Source organism: Camelus ferus, chromosome 1, assembly GCF_009834535.1.
Source record: "Camelus ferus isolate YT-003-E chromosome 1, BCGSAC_Cfer_1.0, whole genome shotgun sequence".
NCBI lineage: Eukaryota > Metazoa > Chordata > Mammalia > Artiodactyla > Camelidae > Camelus > Camelus ferus.
Genome location: NC_045696.1, coordinates 13,867,951 through 13,889,705, shown reverse-complemented (window position 1 = coordinate 13,889,705; position 21,755 = coordinate 13,867,951). Strand labels below are relative to the sequence as shown.

The 21,755-nt window shown below is 37.9% G+C and overlaps 2 protein-coding genes across 2 annotated transcripts; both read left to right on the top strand.

Moving 5' to 3' along the window:
- The first annotated feature begins 4,009 nt into the window (after positions 1 to 4,009).
- LOC102523643 (keratin-associated protein 27-1) lies at positions 4,010 to 5,163 on the top strand. The gene has a single exon (XM_006194309.3). The coding sequence runs from the start codon at positions 4,105 to 4,107 to the stop codon at positions 4,723 to 4,725; it is 621 nt and encodes a 206-aa protein (XP_006194371.1). The 5' UTR covers positions 4,010 to 4,104; the 3' UTR covers positions 4,726 to 5,163.
- Positions 5,164 to 20,239: 15,076 nt separating this feature from the next.
- LOC102503980 (keratin-associated protein 26-1) lies at positions 20,240 to 21,117 on the top strand. Its single transcript, XM_006194312.3, has one exon. The coding sequence runs from the start codon at positions 20,305 to 20,307 to the stop codon at positions 20,854 to 20,856; it is 552 nt and encodes a 183-aa protein (XP_006194374.1). The 5' UTR covers positions 20,240 to 20,304; the 3' UTR covers positions 20,857 to 21,117.
- Positions 21,118 to 21,755: the final 638 nt, after the last annotated feature.

Here is a 21,755-nt window from a genome sequence, read left to right as displayed (position 1 = left end):
TATTTAGAGAGAGTTTCAGAGAAGAAACGTTGTCACGAGTGAATCCTTTTATTATCCTATTCTAAGAGAATCTATATACCATCAGAAACAGAAAGCTGGCAAGAGGTTTTTTCCATATTCCACATAGGATCACTCTTATGGTCACAATGTCAAAATTTTGAGTGCTCCAAAGCCTAAATTTGTGTGTGTGTGTGTTACAGTGTCTGAGAAGGGTTATTTTACAGAATGTTGTATCTAAAGGAAATTAGTCATTCCACTCAACACACTCTTTCTAGGTGGACCAATGTGTTCTTGTCCAGAAAGCATACTTTCTGTTTATTATTCAAGTTATTCTCAAATACAGTAGAACAGTACATTTAAAGTTGTGAATTTCTACCAGGATGCATGGGAATTAATCATCTATAGACTTCAATCTTTTGTCTGTCCTTTAAAATTTTTTTTTATAAATAATCTTCATAAAGATTAGATGGCTTAAAGGAAAGTGTGGGTTCCATTCAGTAGGTAGATTTGACAAGATACCATTTAATGTCCTTTTCAACTCTAAGATATTAAGATTCTGATATAAAATCACAGAATGTGACAGCTGGAAAGGACCTTAGAGATCTTCTCATCTAAACTCATTATCTTGTAAGCTATCCAGAGAGGCAGAGTGCCTCGTCCAAATTCATGCAGTGAATTAATAGAACCAACAGGGCTGGAAGCTAGGTTTTTTTCACTCCTGGCCTAATATTCCATTGCTATGCACTGTATTTATATGAGTGACTTCTTGGTTGGAAAAGAGGAATGAATTTAAATTAATGTAGGTGCTTTGGCATAAGTTTGGTCGGTGCAATAAAACTAAGGCTAGGATAGAAGAAATAAATTTGGGGGAAATGAGTTGAATTATGTTAATGAAGAGTGACTCTAATTTTTTGAGTTTTTAAAAATTTTAATATAGTTGAATAAGTGATCAGAAGTCCACCATAGCCACATAATCAAATATAAAAGCAATATTAAGTATTCAAGCTTAAAGTCACCAAGTGCCAAGCTCTTGAGAGGTGGCAACAGGCTGGCTAGGTCTTTAATGATAATGGTAAGTACAACCCAACCCTTAAAAGGATGAAATGTGCAACCTTTATAGACACAAATATCCCAACACAAAAAAAAGATACCATGTTTGATTTACCTTATAGTTTTATATCAATCCAAGACTGATATTGACAGGAACAGTATCTTGGTCTGCATGTTAATCCTTAAGCTGATCAAAAATAATCACTACTTTTATTCATCTATCACTCAATATGTGGCAGGCAACCTGGTACCTAATATATATCATCTCATTTAATAATTAAAACAAATTTTTGAGGTTGAAACTCATAGTTTTTATTTTAAAAGGGAAGAAACCAAGTCACAGAAATGGAAGGTTATAGTTTGTGATTGTAGATCAGGCTTAGAATCCTGGCAGTCCATGGCAAATGTTGATATTCCACCCTCTGGTGGTTAGGAGGTGCCATTGCAGCTGCAATCATGTATACCTCAAGACCAGGAAACTGTTGTTCAACCATCTACTAACACATACCTAGTCACCCCTAAGCAATCAGGTAACTATTTCTACCTATTCCTCAAGAATACTAGGAGATAGACTGCATATTAATCATTATTCAAGTGCCTACAAAACTAATACTTAGTTTTTAGTAGGTTGAATGAAAAGCAATTACAAGGTGACCAGTGTCCTAGCCTACATCATTCCGTTGCAATAAGCCAGGTAACTCCCTCCATTAATTCAGCACCAGACAAAATCTGTATTTATTCATTAAATCAAAGCTGTAGGCTCAAATACCTGTTAATTCGGCACTCAGTTAAATAGAATGTGCAAGTTAATGCCTTATCCCAAAGAGAAAAAATACTCATGGCGTTGACTTATTCACAAATGACAGATCGACTCACACATGACACTGTCTGATGTTTGGGGATTTGGAACCGCACAGGTATTCCTTAATGTACTACACATCGTGAGGTTAATAAGGAGGCTGCCTGCTGGAGACAACTGTGTGACTGTTGTCCTGCCTTTGCCCCTCAGAATTCGGCAACAGGGCTCTGTGCTGACAGTGAAAAGTGGTGCCCTTTTTCGTGGTAAAAGCTTTTTAAAAACATGCTGATGTGCAATCAAATGTTATTTTAAAATAATTAACTCAGCTTGTGCCATGCTAATAAGTGACTTCCTTAATGATTTTGTTCTTATTTCACAGAGGGGTGGTTGAAAGGTAGGCAAGGTTATTATTAATTCTTTTTCTTTAAGTTCAGCACTCTAGCCAATTCTTGGAAATCTTGGGTATGTTCAGCTTTCAGAACTGGATCCCTTCAGACATGTAACTAGAGTTTGAATGAATTTTTACTTAGCACTTTCTGTTCATTCATTTTTCAAAATACATTTATGGAGCTCTTATGATAGGCCAGCCAGCCACGGTGCTCAGCGTTGGGGGTACAACAGTGAGAAATATATCCATGCCTCTTGCCTTTCTGGAACTCACAGCGTAGTGGCAAAGACCCAATGAAGAAACAACTAAAATTATTTGCAGAAAGGCAACCGCACGTGCAAACTACTGAGATGAGGAAAAGCCTGATGTATTTGAGGAGGTACGTAGAGTTCTGGGGGAATAGAACACACCAGGCAGATGGAAATGACAAGATTTGGAGTTAGAAAAATAGACAGCAGCCAGGTCTTACAAGGTGGTATAGTCCAAGCTAAGGGGACTGGGTTTTGTTTTAAGGACAAAGAGAATCCATTTAGTACATTTAAGCAGGAGAGTCATGAGCTACAGTGGAAGCTTCTGTGCAATGATAACTCCAAGTATGCATAAGAATTAAATCGGCTTTTGTAGGGTTCATGGAGAGGGCATAATGGGATCTTCAATCACACCAGAGTGGTCATTCAAATTATCAGTGATTTGCATGCATTACAAAGACCTTACACACAAGTTGAGTGTACAGCTTGTTAAGTTGAACATATTCAGAGGTGTCCTTTTAAATATATAATGTCCCCAGTGCATCACATATCAAGGAGGACCCTGTGCAAGTAAGAGCTGTTCAAAGTTCCTGAATGTTCCTGATTTGCTTCCGACCCAAGAGAGGGAGATCAGAGTGCTGTGCTAAAAATATGCTTCTGGTGTTTCACTGTCAAAAGCTGAGCTAAATAAATTATAGAATGTGTTATAGAAATTGTGCTGGCAGGTCCTGTGCTATGAGTATGAAACTGTGAGAAATGCAGCATGCTAATGTGATAAGTGTAGGAGTTCATCACTCTGCAGTCCAAAAACAAAACACTGAATAAACAAAAATGAAAAGCAGATCTGAAACAAGTTTGTTCCTAGGGCAAATTTTCAAGCAGAAGTGTAAGTAAACACACTACTTGGTGTAAAATGCAAACATAATAAAGAATGTGTCAAAACCCATTGGTGATTCAGAGGAATAAGTAATAACATCTCAACAGCAAAAACTTTATAATGAGGTGACATTTAAATTTGGCATTCAATAAAATGAGGGGAACAAAATGTTAGACCAAGGGACAGATGTTTATAGGACAATGGCCACTTTTGGTACTTTGGGTAAAAAGTAAGAAGGAGAATGAGGGTCAGGCTCAATCAGATCAGTTCTTACTAAAAACATCTTGATCATATCAGGTTTTGCCATGGTGGCATTTCTCAAAACTCCAATGCTGAATATTAATCAATTTCAATTGGCCATCTTCACACACATTTCTTATTGTCCCTTTACCAATATGACAAGTCATGGTGACTAAGGGGAAAAAAATTAGCTTGGTGACATGTTGGGACTCGTATTAGACAAGCTCCACCTTGATGAATCAGCCTTGGGACTAACATGAAAGCTATTTTGAAGATTCAAAATGGACTGGCTTCTTTATGGATAAGATGTCATTGTCATATGTAACAAAGTGCTAATGAGATGTTAGCCTTCAAATTAGCTCAAGCAATGAGGTAGAAAAGAGTCTTGAGAAGAGGCCAACACCCAGTTTTCTGAGTATATAATCTCCTTGGTAACAAATTTAATCTTCAGACCCAGCGTGTTGGGTCCTTGTAATCAACTTCAATCAAGGGTTTTAACAATATGACCCAGAGCCACAGCCACCCACTCAAGAGCTTCTACAGTGTCCCACCACTCTCTGCCATCATACATGAATCGAAAGCTATAAACTTTGAAGATGGATTTTTTTTTCCCAGCAGCTGCCACAGTAGGACCTGGCTCCTGGACAACTTTCAAGAAACCTGTCATGAAACCACCAGCTGCAAAGTACCCAACTGTGAACAGGGACTGTCCACAGGGGATAGCTGTGTGCAAACTGCCTGCCTCCCCCGAGTTGTCCAAACGACTTGTTCTAATTCCAGGCCCTGTGAAAGGACACCATGTCAATCGGGAAGCTCCTCAGCGGTGTCAGAGGGTGTGTCTCAGCCTTGTCAGTCAAGAAGTAGCCAGCAAATGGGTGTTGTAGTCCAGAGCTGCCAACCTGTAAGTAACATGGCAAAGTGTTGTCCACCCAAGATTTATGTCTCTAAGACTTGCCAAACTGTGGCATGTGAATCTAGCCAGTGCCAATCTCAGAGCCCCGAATCCAGTTCCTGTAGCTCTCTGGTCTGCGTAGCACAGAGGCCACAACTCCTGGAATCTTCTTCTAACACTTATGAGCCAACTTGCTGTGTTACTGGTGGTTTGCAGTTGCCTAGTGAATGAACAATGTGAAAAATGTGTAGCGAGAATCATATTCTAATTTGGATAAATTGAGATTTGAAATATCTAGGAACTTTTTTTTTTTCTCTAAGTTATTTTGCAGGTGTTTGTGAGTGAATGAACGTGACTTCTCTGTCTCCAAAGAGAAGAATGTTTCCTTTTTTTTACTTTCTGGGGGCATTTCTGGTGGTAAGCTGAAATAGGAAAGTACGTTAACTATTTTAGGTCACTAGGACACTGCTTATTAAAGAGCAATGAAAGTTGCAACCGGGGACTAGCGTGGCTGTTTTAAATGTCCACATCACATTTCGGCTACCGCTTATTATCAATGGAAGCATTTAGCATTGAATCTGGCTTATTGTAAAATGACATGTTATTTACCATAGATAAAGGTCGAACGGGCTGCTAATATCAGAAATCCATACAGTGTTGAAGTTTAAAGACGCTTTGAAGCCCATCTATGTGAATCTGATGGGTTCAACTCTATCAAAGGTTGCTCGCCCAGCTAACATCAGAACCACAACTCAAATCTGTGTCTACTCTCTCTCCATCACTGTTTTATCTGGTGTATCACAGCACTTTTTGTTAACATGAGATTGACTCTACTCTTGAAAAGTGTAAGAGAATTTTGAATTTCACCTCCAAGAGCTCCATAACCAGAGCAGCCAGAGATGTTTGAAAATGAGAAGTTCAGGTTCAGCATATTCACTACCTTTCTGCTATTCTTTTTCCTCTTTTCACTATTTAAGTGTTTTTTTTTTTAATTTAGGAAAATGTTCTTTGTATTAAATAAATTTATTTACATTACAAATCATTGTCATACTATTATTTGTATTCAACACTTTTGTGGATTTAATGTTACAGGTTCCCCCCACCTCCCCACCCCACTGGATAAAAAGTATAACTATTTGGAAGAAAAAAAAGAGAACATGTTCCTTTTCCATTATTTGTATAGTATGGACCAGAATAAAAGAACACACAGGTGGTACTCGGCAGAAGATGGGAACACACTCAGTGTGATTATCATGAAACCATGGAGTCTCAATGTTGTGAAGATGCATTAATTGTGTTTAGAACAGCTCAGCTGTTGGGAAGCTGTGGGTGTGCTCTTAACTGGATCTTTTATTCAGGGTGACATTAGGTACTACCTAAAAGCATGGACTCTGAAGTCAGATTTCTTCAGGTCTGATCTTAGCTGTGCTGGTGAAGGCTGTTTGAATTCCAGTTGTGTGACCATGTGCAGGTTTCTTTTAACCACTCTCCACTTCGATTTCCTCAGCTTCAAAGTTGAGATGATGATAATGATAGGGCCACTGTGAGGCTTAAAAAATTAATAATTTGGAAGTGCTCAGCACGTGACCTTGTGTCTAGGAAATGCTCAGTGAGATTTAGCAACAAAATTAGCTAGCTCAGAGACTCAAAGTGAAGGGTGGAGGCAGAGATTTGTAGATAAATCCAGAAATCTGTGACATATTAGAAAAGCAATTCATCCAAAAAATGAGAGATTAGCTGTTTTGTATCTGGAAAGATGCAAGTAGCACTTCATACTAAGGGAAATGCGTAAAAAGTACAGGCCATGCTTTGTGGAAGTGGGCTGGCAAGTATTCCGAGTGGATGACAGAGCTAATGTTGGTTTATTTGCTTGTCATCTCTGTGAATAGGTTAGACAGAGGTCATCCCCAAAGAGAAGAATGAAGCCTAAAATCTATAAACCACTACTTGCATGGGTCCTTCTGTAGAGGGATGGAATTGAGAGGTAGCTGAGGCGGGTCCGGAAGAAGCTGAATGAACACTCTTTGATCCCATCCACAGCAACAGACCATATGGTAGTCACAACATCAGAGTATCCGTGCAGAAAGAAACGTTGACACAGAGCTCCCGGCCACAGCAGTGACGGCAGCAATGTGGCACTGGCAGTGGTAAGGGGACTGCATCTGCATGACAGCTTCAGAGAACTCCAGTCACAGCCAGTCAATAATGTGGACAAATGAAACTCACTCACAGTGCAGACTGTTATGAATGTGACTCAAGGAGGGAGTGTCTGGGGAGAGTTCAACTCATCTGGGCCACTCATCCTTTCCAGGCTGGACGTGACCACTCCTCTAAGATGAAGGTAGCTGAAGAAGGAACCAGTATCTAATCTAACCCAAAATGGAGCATGTTGGAGCTCCTAAAGACTCTTGGTAAAGGGCTAGCGAATGGCTTAGTGATGGGATTAGATGCTTGGTAGACAATCTACTGAATTTACATTTTAGGACAGAGATCAAGAAAAATCATTGATGATAGGTGCAAAGGACATACGTATTATGGAACATGACCCAGACAGTCTATGCGGTACTCTCAAAACTGCAGAAATGATTCAGCGGTACCTGCTCCAGAACATTCTCCATAGATCTAGGAATTTCTTCTCGCCTGAATGGAAAGGCTTTGGTAGGATTTGTGTATTGACGTTGCTTACCCCAGGCTCTTCAAAACGTGGAGAGCTTAATGGCATGCTTTTGTCCTAGAAGCCAAGGATAGTGAATTTACAGAACATTTCCTTGCTTATGCAATACTGTGATAAGAACCATAAAATACCTCTTATTAATTTGATTTTTTAATTGAAGTACAGTCAATTACAGTGTATCAATCTCTGGTGTACAGCACAATGTCCCAGTCATGCATATACATACATATATTCATTTTCATATTTTTTTCCATTGAAGGTTATTACAAGATATTGAACATAGTTCCCTGTGCTGTACAAAATAAACTTTTTTAAAATCTAGTTTTATATGCAGTGGCTAACATTTGTAAATCTCAAACTCCCAAATTTATCCCTTCCCACCCCTTTTCCCCAATAACCATAAGATTGTTTACTAAGTCTGCAGGTCTGATTTTAATTATTTACCAAGCACTGTGTGTGTATACGTCATCATTTTAAACTCAAGCTACCTTATTGAATAAGTATGATTTTTTAATTTCCACTTGTTTTCAGTGAGAATGAAGATTTTCATTTTTTTTTTTCAGTGAAGATGAATATACAGATAAGTTAAGTAAGTTATCCAGGATAATACAGATAGTAAATGGGAGTCAGGATTTTAATCCAGTGAGTTGGACTTCGGAGTTAGGGCTGTAAACTCTGATTAACTGATTATATTATTATTATTATTATTATTATTATTATTATTATTAGTCACTAGATCAGCTCAAATGTGGGGAAAGTCTCTGCGTCTTATGGAAGGTCTGTATAAATAATTCAACTGAAAATCCTTGGCCTGGTATATATCTTATTGTTGTGAGTCTGTTGAGGCTACAATCAGAGAACAAAGCGTAGTTGCTTGGACGGTTTATTTATAACTCAGGAATAAATGCTAGAAAGAAATTAGGCATATCTCACTGGACTTTGTAAAATATTATACATTTTCAGTATCTTAGGAACAAGCATTAATTTCAAATTTTGTGAAACTGACATAACCTAGGTGTCAAGGAAGGTGTTTAGATGGTACGGAGTAAGATTTTTCTGCAACAGAAGCTCGATCGTCTGCATGTTGTTAGCAGTTTCACTTCTTCATACATAGTCCCAATCCGTTTTTAGTTAAATCATTACCCTTTTGAAAATGTTGAGCTTGTGGTAAAAACCAACAGGATACAAAACAATATTTTTTCCACGTTGCATCAGAGTCACTGACGCCGTTCCTGAAGCCAGAATATTCTTCTCTCGCTCTGCTTCCCATTTCTACCTTTAGAGAATTCCTGTTACTCCCTCAGCTGGAAACTCTTTCATGCCAGGAACTGTTCCATATTCTTCCCTTGGGACCCAAATGGAAAGAATAATAATTGACTGACAAAATATCTAAAAAAGAACAACCAAAATAAAGCAAGAGCATTATACTGCTTTAGACAACTGATAACTCCCTACTACTGATCATATCCAGCGATGACTTTAATAAGCAATAAAAGACACCATAGGCAGACCGATACAAATAGACTAAACACCTAAAGAGTAAATTAAAACAACTGTCATTAAAAAAATAATGTTTTGTGGGTACAAAGTACTCAGTCCTTTACCTGAATTTTTGTATGACTTTCTCTGGTTTTATGGAAACAAATTCATTAATGACATTCTAAGAGAGTTATTTCTTGGAGGACAGAGACAAAATCAATGTGGCTGCAACCAGACACAACAAAGGAATTTCAAAGGTAAACATGGGAAACGGTCCATCGCTGTTCTTCCATCACTCAGTATGGCATTGCTTCAAGCACAGGGCCAACGCCCCTGCAGGAGTTCAGTAACTACTAATCAACAAAGATAACAAGAAAAGAAGACTGAAAGTTAAATAAAAAGCTGAGAATAACACCTCCCTTAGCAGTTCTGTGCCTTGTCACCATTGCTTCACGGACAGCGGGGCATTGAATGTGCAGTGTTATCACCCGGATTAAAAAAACGCTCTTCCACCATCAATCTTGTCAGCTTTTACAGTAGAGTTATTAACTGTTCTTGTTTCCTCTTGGAATGAGCTATGTGCACCCTGACACTGTATGTTAGGAAACCGATGTAATAATATATGTTAAAATTCTCGAGAACAAAGTATCTCCCTCTAGACTTCATATTTTATTAAATCACAGGAGACAGTGACAAAAATATTTTAAATTTTATTTATCTTGGTATTTACAAGTACTATTCTGTATTTACTTAATGTTTGGATTTACAGTAGATCACAGTAAGTTTTGTAATGATCACAGGTGTACTTACCAGATTAAACTTAGAACACCTCTTACTACTGAGTGAAATAGTTTTTTAGAAATCTTTCTCAGGAAACAGAAACAGTCATCAGCATAGTTCTTTCATTTTGCCAAGTCTGTATGTGTTCAGCAGAATGTGTGAAGTGGGCCTGCTTTCAGTTTCCTATCTCCCAGAGGCTGCAGCTGATGGTGGCTTGGTCCCCAGGAGTCTGGTTTAATTTCCTGCAGTGAATGACTATGGTGATCAAAGCATTGATCTTGAGATGGTCCTGGAGGGGCTTCTAATGTAAGGCCAGAGCTCTGGGGCCCTCGGGCTACAAATGGAGTGGTAGGTAATCAAAAAACAATACACTACACTTGGGCCCACTGAGCTTTCCCCCGGAGGGCAAAAACCATCTGAAGCTAGTTTTGTTCTGAAAGACGTCCAAGAACTCAAGCCTAGTTAACTCTCACTCTGGTGCCCCTGGACCACAATCTAAACTGTCCCGTGTGAGAAGTTTATTACAAATATTTAAATGTACTAAGCACAGTAATTTTTAATGAGCCTTGTATGTACATTAAAGGCTATATATAACACACTTAAAAAACCCTTTATTGGATCATAAATGTGGCCTACCTTAAATTAACTTGCCAGATGAAATAAACATTAATCTATCTGCAGAATTTCAAGTATTTTAATACTTGAAGTATTCCAATGAAGTTGAATGAAGTTTGGAATACTGTTTTTCTAAATGCATGGTTTGCTGAATGGTAAATAAGGCCACAATTTTCTTTGTTTTAGAGGTTCAGTGGGTGCTTTTCGATGGATGTAAGGAGCCATCTTCCCTGACTTCCAAGTAACTGAGTCATGTTTATCAACAATTTTGAAATACTGAGCTGGAATAGAGCCTGCACTGGAAGGCAACACTCATCACTAAAAACTTCTAGAAGCCGAGCACAGACTGGAAAGACCACTAAATGCTGGTAATCTGCTTAGAATCTACACTTAAGTCAGCTTGTCTTTCAATAATTGCTCAGTTGAAAACTACAGCGGTCATTCCCTCGGGGGTTATCGCCACGTTTCCATCATCTCCTCTAAAAACTCCTCCTCCACGTGAGCCTCAGAGGTGTCCTCTGCTTAGCAAGTAGCAGTCATGGCAGAACCCAGCTCCTGAAGGCTTGCCAGGAAGCTGGAGGGAACCACCAGCTGCCAACCAGCATGCCTGTGCACATCTTCTGTGAAACCACCGCCTACGGCTCTCTGCTTGTGGTGTGTCCCGAGCCTGCCATACCTTCACCACCTGCTTTTTTTCTTCTGAGGTCTTTAGCCCCTACCATCCGGCAACCTGCACTCTAAACTTTGGGCTACATGGACAGTAAATGGCTATGTTCACAGGGCTCCTGGCTCTTCATCCCTGGGTGGTTCCATACTGCTCATCCATGACGGAGGCTTGGCAGTGCTGACCCCTAGTGGAAAGCCTTGCTCGTTAGCCAATGAGCTGCATTATTCCACAGCTTTTGCACCTGAGTTCCTTATCGTTTGCCCCTGAGTACCATATCTTATACCTTGAGGTGTTTTGAGTCACCCCTCATAGTTGCCAACTCCTAAATAAACTAGCCTGTTTAAAAAAGATGAGCAGTATCTTAAAAGACAATATTATATGGCTCTACCGTTTTAAAGAAAAATTTGCTGTACTCATCTATTGCTTTAGTATTCAGTATTAAGACTGTTTATTAACTAAGCGATGATTTATAGTTGTTCCTTTTCTTTGTCAGTTTTTTCTTTGAAGCTTTTAAGAAAATGTTCTCAGTATGGCATCAAGCTGTGTACTTTATCTTCTAGTAACTTTGATCTCCACTTCTTACTGCTGCATACATTTGTCATCATTATTTCAATATTATTATGATTATTGTATTTCTATTAAAATTTCTCTTATGAAATGATTGCTTAAAACATATAGACATGGCAGTGCCACAATGTCAACTAGAAATGAGACATCTGTGGGAGGGAGAAATGAGAACAAGGAAAGGTCCAAGATTTTGTCCTACTCCGAAGCTACCAAGGTAGCTTGTCACAGCTTCATGGATGCCGGCAGAAGACGTGCGACTCGTGGATCAGAAACAAAGACTTCATTCTTCTTGGCAATAGCAGAAGCCAGAGTGTTCACATTTGCAGAAATTCTCTAAGCCTCAATTCCCAAAGGGCAACCGTAAGATGGCCAGATGACACCTGCATACACAGTGAGTTGTTTTGCAGAAGAGCAGTCCTGAGCTCAAGAAGTCTGAATCGTGGGCATGAAAAGGGACAGTAAGCATGCCTGTCATTTGCCCCAGAGAGAAATACTATATCTATTTTCCAAAGCTGTTTGTTATACAGACATGCTTTAAAAGGTAATTCAAAACAGCGGAAACCAAAGACTCTGCTCGCAAGACATGCAGAAATGCAAGAAACCTATGGGGAATTTTTTCTCCCCAATATCCAGCCCTGGTCTCTGCACTGCACTGCTTCTGATGAATTTTCCTATTACGAAAGGTACTGCTTTCTTTATCATAAAATTATGCCTATTATGTCTATTTTCTTGGTGATGTTTCATATCACTTTCAAGGAACCTACTGGTTTAGAACTTTCTTTTTTTAAGTTAAAGGACCATTTGCTACATATTCCAATCTGCAAGTGTTTCATATAGGAGAGTGTCCTCTATTTATTTTTTTCTTTTTTCTTTTCCAGAATGGCCTTGAATTCCTCCAGAGAAGAATTCCTCCAGAGAAGAATTCCTGGTGATAACGTAGAGGAGAATGGGATGTATCTCCTGTTCCTATTTCCACCATGGGAAAAAAAAAAAAGTTACTATATATGGTAACCAAGTGGCAGGTTCTCAAAGTATTTCACCCTGGGTTAACTTACCTGAATATAAAATAAGACCATCTCTAGAGGCATTAGTATTAGTCAAGGAAAGAGATGAGACGTCTTCAAATACTATGAGGAAACTTCTAGAAAAAAAAAAATCCCTTCAGCTTGGGGGAAAAGAAAAGCACAAAACTCTTCTATCAGAACCTGGGAATGGGGATAGCCTGCGATTGAGATCAGGATGAAGACTCGCATCTCTTAAATGTCAGTCTTTCAACTGAAGAGGAGTGATTCTCTATTTTTTATAAAGTGTTATAAAACAATGCTTAGAGGAAAAAATGTTTTAGGAAGCTCAGAGTCGACATCTGACCCTGAGTGCTGCTCTGCCTGGTGGGATAAGGGTCTGCTAGGCCCAGACTCCTGGAAGCACTGACTGGTTTTTGTGGGACTGCTGAGTTGCTGACAGGTCATAGCTTTGCTATTTTGATCACTTGTCCTGCTAAAAACAACAACAACAACTAGAAAATCTTTATACGCTAAAATGATACTTTTTTATTTGCAAAGTTTCTTTCTAGAGTTCCTGTGTGCCTGGACAGTAAAAAGGAGCCAGGAGAGGTGCTGATGCTATGCAAGGAAATAGCCGAGCAAGGATCTCTAGGACCTGGAGGTGAATCACGCTCTCCTGGCTGTAAAATTTGTTATAAACACTACAATAACCTATAACTCTTTTTTTCTAGGGGTTTAAAGTAAATCTTTGCTTTCATTGTGAAAGCTCTCACAGAACCAAAAATAACAATTGGTTCTAACTGATAAAACTAATGTCCAAAAGGGCTTAAAATACATCTGCATTCAAATGAACTGGTTAGGAAACAAGAGAAAGTATGGCTTACATTAGGATAGACTTTGCCAATCCCTAATCCATCTTCCTCAGTAGCCATTTACCATCATATACACTGATCTACATGGAAGTCTTCAATATGATATAAGAAATATCTAAGGTAAAGTAAGAGAAAATAAAATACACGAACTGAATAGAGGAAAACATTGACTAAAGCATTTCCGTTCATTTTAAAATAAATATTTACCAAAAACAGTTAGTATGTTAAGCATTTTTAGCAATACAAACACAAAAAATGCTATAATGTCTTTAATATAATTATGACAAAGAAGCAAAAATAAGATGTAAACTGAATAAAATATAAGGTATGAAATGATTAGTTAAATAGGAAATCTATAGCATAGAAATGACTTCAAAGGGAAAAGAAATTACTTCTGGTTGGGCAGAAGTGAAGGCTTCCTGGTAGTTATTATTTTTGATTTGAACTGTAAAGGATAAGTAAGATGCGGGTAAGCAGAGACAAGGTGGAAAAGCATTTGAGAGAGCAAACAGGGAACCAGCAATGTTAGTGAGTTATTCATTCTCAGTGAATACTGAGAATGGAAAATAAATTCATCTAGAGTTCCCAAAAAACAAAAAACAAACAAACAAAGACCTGAAGGACTTATGCTTGGCAATGTACGTTGGACCAATATTCTGAATAGCTTTGAATGATAATTTAAGGATCTTTGATTTTATTCTGTGGGCAATAGAGAAGTGTTCAAGTTAACTGCAATCAAAAAAAGACACATAACCTGAGCTAAATTTAACAATTAATCTCATCTTGGGAATATGACAGAGACAAAAGCACTCATGAGGACAGTTTTACAATACATTTAAGCCCATGTGACTAAGAGAACATGGTACCATATGTAGATATAAAGTTCATGGGAGAAGGAATCAACTTTGGAGAAAGCACTATGTGTAAATAAATATTTAATCTGAAGTATGAGGTGTCCCAGTGGAATGGTCTAGCAGGCAATTGCAAATACAGGAACAGAGATCAGGAAAGAGAGCAAGCCTATAATTATTAATATAGAGGAATTTATGTACAGCTATTAATTGATATGTAAGATTAATGAAATGCAGATTGATAATAACACAGAAGAGTAAGAGGCTAAAGAAGGATCCTCCCGGGGAATAGAAGGAGAAAAGAGAAATAGAGATGAAGAAAAAAACAGGTATTCCATGTGATAGAAATAGAACCATGAGATTTAGAGCATTGCTGCAATAGAACAATGCTTCAAAACAGAGAGTATGGACGGCAAAGTCACATGTGCCATGGAATTCAGAACCAGGGCCACAATTACCATTGGGTGGGGAATTAATCACTGGTGATCTTTAAAATAACAACGTAAAATATTGGCGAGGATAGAAATTAGATTGGAGAGAACATAAGAAAAAATTCCTTTAAGACATCAGGTTAGGCAAAGATTTCTTACACACACAACATCAAAAACACAATCTAAAAACTAAAATGAATAAATTGAGCTTCATCAAAATTAAAATGTTGGCTCTTCGAAAAGTCACTAATACAGGAATAAAAAAGACAAGCCACAGACAGGTAGGAAATATTTGTAAATCATGTATCTAATAAAGGAGTTGTATCTAAAATATTTAAAGAATTCTTTGAGTCAAGAACAAGAATGCAGAGAACCCAATAAAAGAATGGACAAAACATTGAACAGCCCTTCACTAAAGAAGATACAGAGATGGAAAATAAGCAATGACTATGTCTAGAACCATCAGTCACTAGCAAATTAAAACCACAATGAAATACTACTGTACAACTAATAGAATGACTAAAATTTTTTTAAATGCATAACTATACCAAATGTTGGGGAAAAAATATGAAGGCATTTGAGCTCTTATATACTGCTGGTGCATATAAACTGATGCAGTCACTTTGGAAAACAGTTTGACAATTCCTGAAAAGTTAAACGTTGACCTATCACATGACTGCATCACTCCACTTCTCCGTATGTACCCAAGAGAACCAAATGCATATGTCCATTCAAAAACTTGTACACAAATGTTCATAGCATTTGTGTATTTGTAATTTTCAAAAACTTGCACATAACCCAATTGTCCATTAGCATATGAATGAATAAACAAATCGTGTTATATCCATACCAAGGAACACTATACAGCAATACGAGGAATGAACGGTTGATACATGCTACAACACGGATGAATCTCAAAATACTTAGTGAAAGGAAGAAGTGAAAAAGAATATATGCTATTTAATTTCATTTTATTTAATAAAATGTTAGAAAATACAAACTAGTCCAAAATGGCAGAAAGAAGACCAATGGTTGCCTGGGGATGGGGTTGGGGTTGGGTGGAGAGAGATGGAAGGGAAAAGCTACAAAGGGGCATAGGAGATTTTAGAGGGCTGATGAATATGATTATAATCTTGATTTGGGGTATATGCAGATGTCAAAACATCAGGTTGTACTCTTTAAATATGCTTTGCTTATTGTATGTCAATGATACCACAAAAAAGCTGATAAAATATATCAGCAAAGGAAGGAAATTGCCAAAGACCTTCTAAAGTTGAATGGGACATGGTTTAAGGACTTAGCTATGAATCATGGAAGGTTTACCTCCACTTACACTGTCTTTAATACAAGCACGAAAGGATGTGTTAATGCAAACCAGTTTTCTAACATCATTGGGGGACAATTTTTGTGTATGAATAAAGTAGGGACATGGAGCAAATTTTGTTCAAGTCATGTATAAACTACAATTTCCTCACTCAAGAATGATAAAGTAAAAATTCTGTTCAAAATAGATTACAGTATGACAGTCTTCTCAGTCACCCAAAACTCTACATTACTTAATTCTTCCAATTGATTATAATTTAATGATTTTACACATGGAATCCAACAGGGGGTGCTAAAATTAGGATGCTTCATTTATGTTGTAGGTTGCAATGTACTGACTCCAGATAATTAATTGATCGTCTTCTTTAAGTCAAGCTAAGATGAATACTAATCAGAAATATTAGAATAAGGAGCAAAGCACTTGACAAAGGGTGGTTAGTCCACCTGAGTCTCTTTCTACTTTTATGTTCTTTCATATTCCATGAAAGCTGACATCCCTGGTGTAAATATAGACAGAAAAATATATAAAGGAGACTATTGATTTGACTAAGTAAAGGTCAATTTTTATTTGATGAAGAAAAATCTATTTTTTTATGTGTGTGAATGCTATGAGGTCAACAAATATTTATTAAAGATCAACCAAGTTTCTTCCCTTGTATTGAAAATAATGATCACATCTACTTGAACGGGATGTTATGAGGATTAAATCAGTTGATACATGTAGAACATGTAAAACTATGTCTGATATATAATGAGGACTCAGTAAATAGTAGCAAGTAAGGGTTCTGTAGTACTGTCAAAAAATAAGACATGCAAAAACAATGTTTTCCTTGTAATGCAAAGGGGTGTATGTGCATGTGTGTGAATTAGGTAATGATAATACACAAATGTAAGGCTGCAGAGATTTTGGTCATTAGGAAGGTATTTACAAAGAAGGGGCTAATTTAGCTGAGGTCTGAATGATGGATAAAACTAAAGACTTATTCCAAAGGAGAGGAAAGGTAGAATGAATGAAGAGATGACATGAAATGAGGACAGATGTGGGGTAACTGGAGACATGAAGAAAATAGACAGAGTCGCTATTGGGAAGCAGAAGAGGACTAATCAAATGTTTGGACAATTTTCTGTGGGCAAAGAGAGTCACTGACATTTCTGAGTAAGAGGGTTATAGGATGGAGTTAATTTTAGGAGTCAATCTATGTACACTATTCAAGCAGGAGGACAATAGAGATAGGAGTCAAGGGGCAGTAAGAAATATATGTATTCACCAAAGAGGAACAAAACCCAACTTGAGTGATGACAATGATAACAGAAGGTATAAAAGGACATTTTAGTGCATCAAGGGAGAAAAGCATTACAGTAAATTTTCCCTCTTTCCACTCTGTGCCGCAATTTAATCACAACACTCTCTTCTTGAAAGCAGTTACCGGATCATCTTGTCTGTAGAACAAAATCTTAACTACTTCCTTGATTATTGAATGAGATTTTGCATGTGAATTTAAGCTCAGCTACTACAGCTTGCCTCTAAGAACCCTCCACTGAAAAACACCATGTCAGCATTTTTTCTGCCCTTCCACCTTTTGCCACAAACTGAAGTGTCTTCCTGCCATTTCCTCCCATCCCTCAAAATTAATGCCAACTTTAGGTAAAACCAATGAACAATGTTCTCTGCATATCATCTGTTGAACTTATTAATTACTGGCATGCATTATGTATCTGTCTTATTACATCTACAAGATTGGATATGCCTGGGAGCAGAAATCAATAGTATCTTGGTATAATTGTCAGCATCTATCATAATGTTTTTCAAGTACAAGACGTTCAATAAATATTTGTTGAATGAATGATTGAATCCAAGCGTCATTTATTGGCATACCTTTATCCTTGCAATGCTCTGAGGATTCTCTGTGTCCAAGAAAGAGAAAAATGCTTTTTCTAGAGTAGGAGACCTCTAGTTCATTGAAGAAAAAGCAACAAAGTGGATAAATCTGGAGGAACACACTGGATGTCCAGTTCCTCCATCTATCCTGGGCTCTTGCATCAGAAGAAGAGCCTGAAATATGTAGTTTATAATGAGGTACCTGCTGTGATGCGCACATGCGCTCTTCTTTTGAAGTGACACCATCACTTTCAAATAACACTAGTTCAACATTTCTTGTATTAGGTTACAAATTACATTCAGGGCACTCTGATTTTTGAATTCCATGAGTATTTTGCCAGTGTTACCTAACCACAACAGAGAAACGTGGAGGTGCTCTAAAGGAATTAAACTCAAGATGGCACACTTTGTAATGAGTTTAGAATTCCAAAGCCAGAAAATAAATTATCCTGGTATAGTGTTTTGCAGTTTACATTTAACTTTTTCATATATATCCTAAAATGACACTGAAATTAGACATTATTAACATGTCCATTGTTTCATGAAAGGATACTGATAGTGACCGGGGATCAAAGTGATTGTTATGCAGATTTCCCAGAGTCACACAGTTACTGAAGAATGGTATCAGTGTATCTCTTTAGACTGCCATATTGGATAAAGGGAGAAAAAATATTTTAGGGGTCAAAGACCACAAAACTCCCTTTGTTCAAATATTTTTCTTCTTATCAATTACTATGACTTTCTACATCTCAAGTATTTTCATATGAATGCATAAAATTTTAAAATTTACTGGAAAGAATTGTGAGGATAAATTTGACACAGCACATGGGGGTATGCACCCTGCAAGGTGTTGCCCAGAGTAGATACTAAATGAATGTCAGTTTTCTCTTATTCTACGCCTTTATAGTCATGGAAAAACATTCATGTATACATACAGTATAAACATTCATGTATACATACAACATAAACAGTACCTATACACATGTGCACACAAATACATTGATGAACTGGTGATTCAGCTGTTGGGCTCTTGCTTATAATAGAGAAGGGCAGGTGTAAAGAGCATCAATTATAAATTTGACAAGCATTCAGCTAAAAATGGCTGTAGGTATTACTAATGCCATTCAGCTGATGCATCCGGGATTCCACAAGAAGACCCTAGCAACATGAACAAACAGTGTCATGAACTGAAGGCTGGCAGGGTGGGGGTTGGAGTTGGGGAACTTCTCAAACACGTCAGGTGCAAGTCATCAAAGGGCGATGCCCCTGACCTAACACACTGAGACCTCAGGGGCTGTATCCTTTTCTTTTAATATTTCTACTCCTGGCAGTAAAACAGTCCTATATTGGCTCGTAGAAAACCAATCTTCTATGTCTCAGATTCCACTAAAGGAGACTTAATAAGTGTGAGCATACCCACTGAATATACAAATAAAGTGTTGTGATTTACATTGAATTTTTAGCTAAAGGGAATTGGAGTTTAGATCCAGCAGATAATTAAATTTTCCGTTAAAATAGTCCTCGGAGCCACCAGAGATGTTGGAATATAAAAAATACAGTGGGATGACTGAAGCTAAAAATAATTGCGCATCTTTTAAACCAATTTTTTATCAGAAAATATATTCCCAAATAGCCTTCAAAGTATTCACACTTAGGAAAACTCTCTGTTTATTCTGATGCTATTGGCCATATACACGGTTTATAAGCTCCTCTTAACTAACATCAGAATTAATGGAAGAAGAAAAGCAAATCCATTTATATGTCTTAATTGTTGTGTCTAATTTCTTTTTTTTTCCTTTAACCAAAGACATTAGTTTTCAATTGGAACATGAGTAACCATGAAATGATAAGCCTATAATAACTATGAAAAATGTCATGTTATTTAACTTTTTTAAGGGGTGTTGTTTATTTCCTTCTGTTCTCAGTAAGATCCATAATTTAAACTGGGCCCAATTTATTTATTTGCATTTAAGAACACATAAATCACAATTTCAACTTGATTCAGTTTTTTTTTAATTTATTTATTGAATGAATAAAATGACCATGATTTTTTGAAATAAAGATATTTTGGTGGAAAGTTGTTTTCCACCAGGATTCTAAAATAAGGCAAAACCAATTTTGGCACTTGAAAATTTTCTGTATTCTACCACTCTTAAACTCTTTCTGCCCCAAACCATATAGATTTTAGGATTTTTAATTCTTTTACAACATAAGTGCTTTCACATTTCTTCTTTGGACAGTTTCCAAAAAAACACAGGATTTCCCCTCAAAGAGAAACAATTTCCCACTGTTTCAAAGAAGTTTACTACAACTTTTAAAGACAATTCCAAGAATGTTTATGCAGTGGTGGTTATAACTGAAATAAGTAAGTTACCTTCAAAATGTCTGTTTTGGTTGGATAATTTAAGAAGCAGAGATCCTATTAAAATTCAGTCACACTGCTTTATAGACATACTTAATCAATGGAAGACATTCAGTTTTATGGGAGGTGGGGGCACTATTTCCGGGCTATAATAAAGAGTTCTGATGCAGCCTCATACAACAAACAGGAAGAGAGTCTGTGTACAGAATCACCACCTTCTAGAGGTATATAAGGGAGGAAGCCGAATGAGAAACTTGAGACATCACTTCTTTCCATTCAACCACAGCCTGCTCTCGAAATCTCACTATGTCTTGCCACAGCTACTGCTCTGGAAACTACAGCTTGGGATCCTCCGGAAATCTCTGTCATATTTCTCTTCCCTCCTCCATTGCCCTCTGCTCTACCAATGTGAGCTGTGGAGATGTCCTCTGCTTGCCCAGCAGCTATCCCGACCATACCTTGCCCCTGAACAACTGCCAAGAGACCTGCAGCGAATCTACCAGCTGTCAGCCAGCCACCTGGGAGCCCAGCCTCTGTGAGACTTCCAGCTGCCCTTCCACTGCTTGCTATGTGCCCAGACCCTGCCAAGGGACCAACCTTATTCCTGCTTCTTACATCTCTGGCTCCTGCCTCCCAGTGTCCTGCAGACCTCTGAGCTATGCCTTCAGCAGCTGCCGACCCCTGAGCCTCCTTACCTATGGATGCCGCCCCTTGAATTGTTTGCCTTGTGGTCCTCAACCCCTTAGTGTTGTGTCCAGCAGCCTCAGACCTCTGCGTCCTCTCTTCAGTGGATGCCAACCTCTGACACAAGTGTTCAGTTCTTGTCGTCCATCCTGCTCTGCATTGGGAGGCCAGTAGCTTCCTTGTTCCAGCTAATAATCATGCTAAGGATGAAAGGCAGAAATTCAGACTCCATGGATTTTTGCTTCTTTCCCAGCAGTGACTACTTTTCCTTGATTTTCCTGTGCCTGATCTAAGACAAGTTGCTCCTTCCACATGTTTATCTTTTTTCATCTCTCCTTGACCTAAAATTATTTGGCGTACAATACTGTTTAGTGTCACCTAGGTGTGGGAAGAATTTATTTGGTTTGCATTGTAATAAATGAGCTTAAATCAGAATTAAGAATCTGGTTCTTCAGTTTGTCTTTCATTTTTTAGTTTAACACACACATGACCAACTTCGACTGCTTGCGGGAGAAGCCAGTAGGACATGGTGCGCTCAACCACGTGTTCTTTCCTCACAGCCGGGGAGGAGCTTGATGCTTCACTCCTCAAGCTGCTTTCTAGAGCTCTGATGATAGGTACTTGAGAGACCCAAAAATCCCTTGGTGGAAGTTATTTTAAAAAGGCAAGATTCGGAATGATCTCCTTATCTGTCTTTTCTGATGAACATACATCCACTTGTCCTTTCTAATTGCAGACTGAATCATATTTCATTCCTCTTAAGCCTTGACGGCTTCCTAAGATCTTTTCCTGTAAAATGAAAATAAAAGCCCTTTATCATGATACTTGTTCTTTTTTTTTCATTGTCCTTCTCCCTCCCACCTTTCCTCGATATTGCAAATTCTAAGCTCCTAGGATTCTGACTTATACATAATTCCTCACACATGCTGCTTTTTATAAGCATCCAGCCTTTTGTATGTGTCATCATCAAGATCAGGATGAACTTCTGATCTACCTACCTTGAAAATTCATATTCACTTTTAAAAATGCAGCCCAACTTTATTAAACTGTTGATCTATTCAGCAAAAATTTTA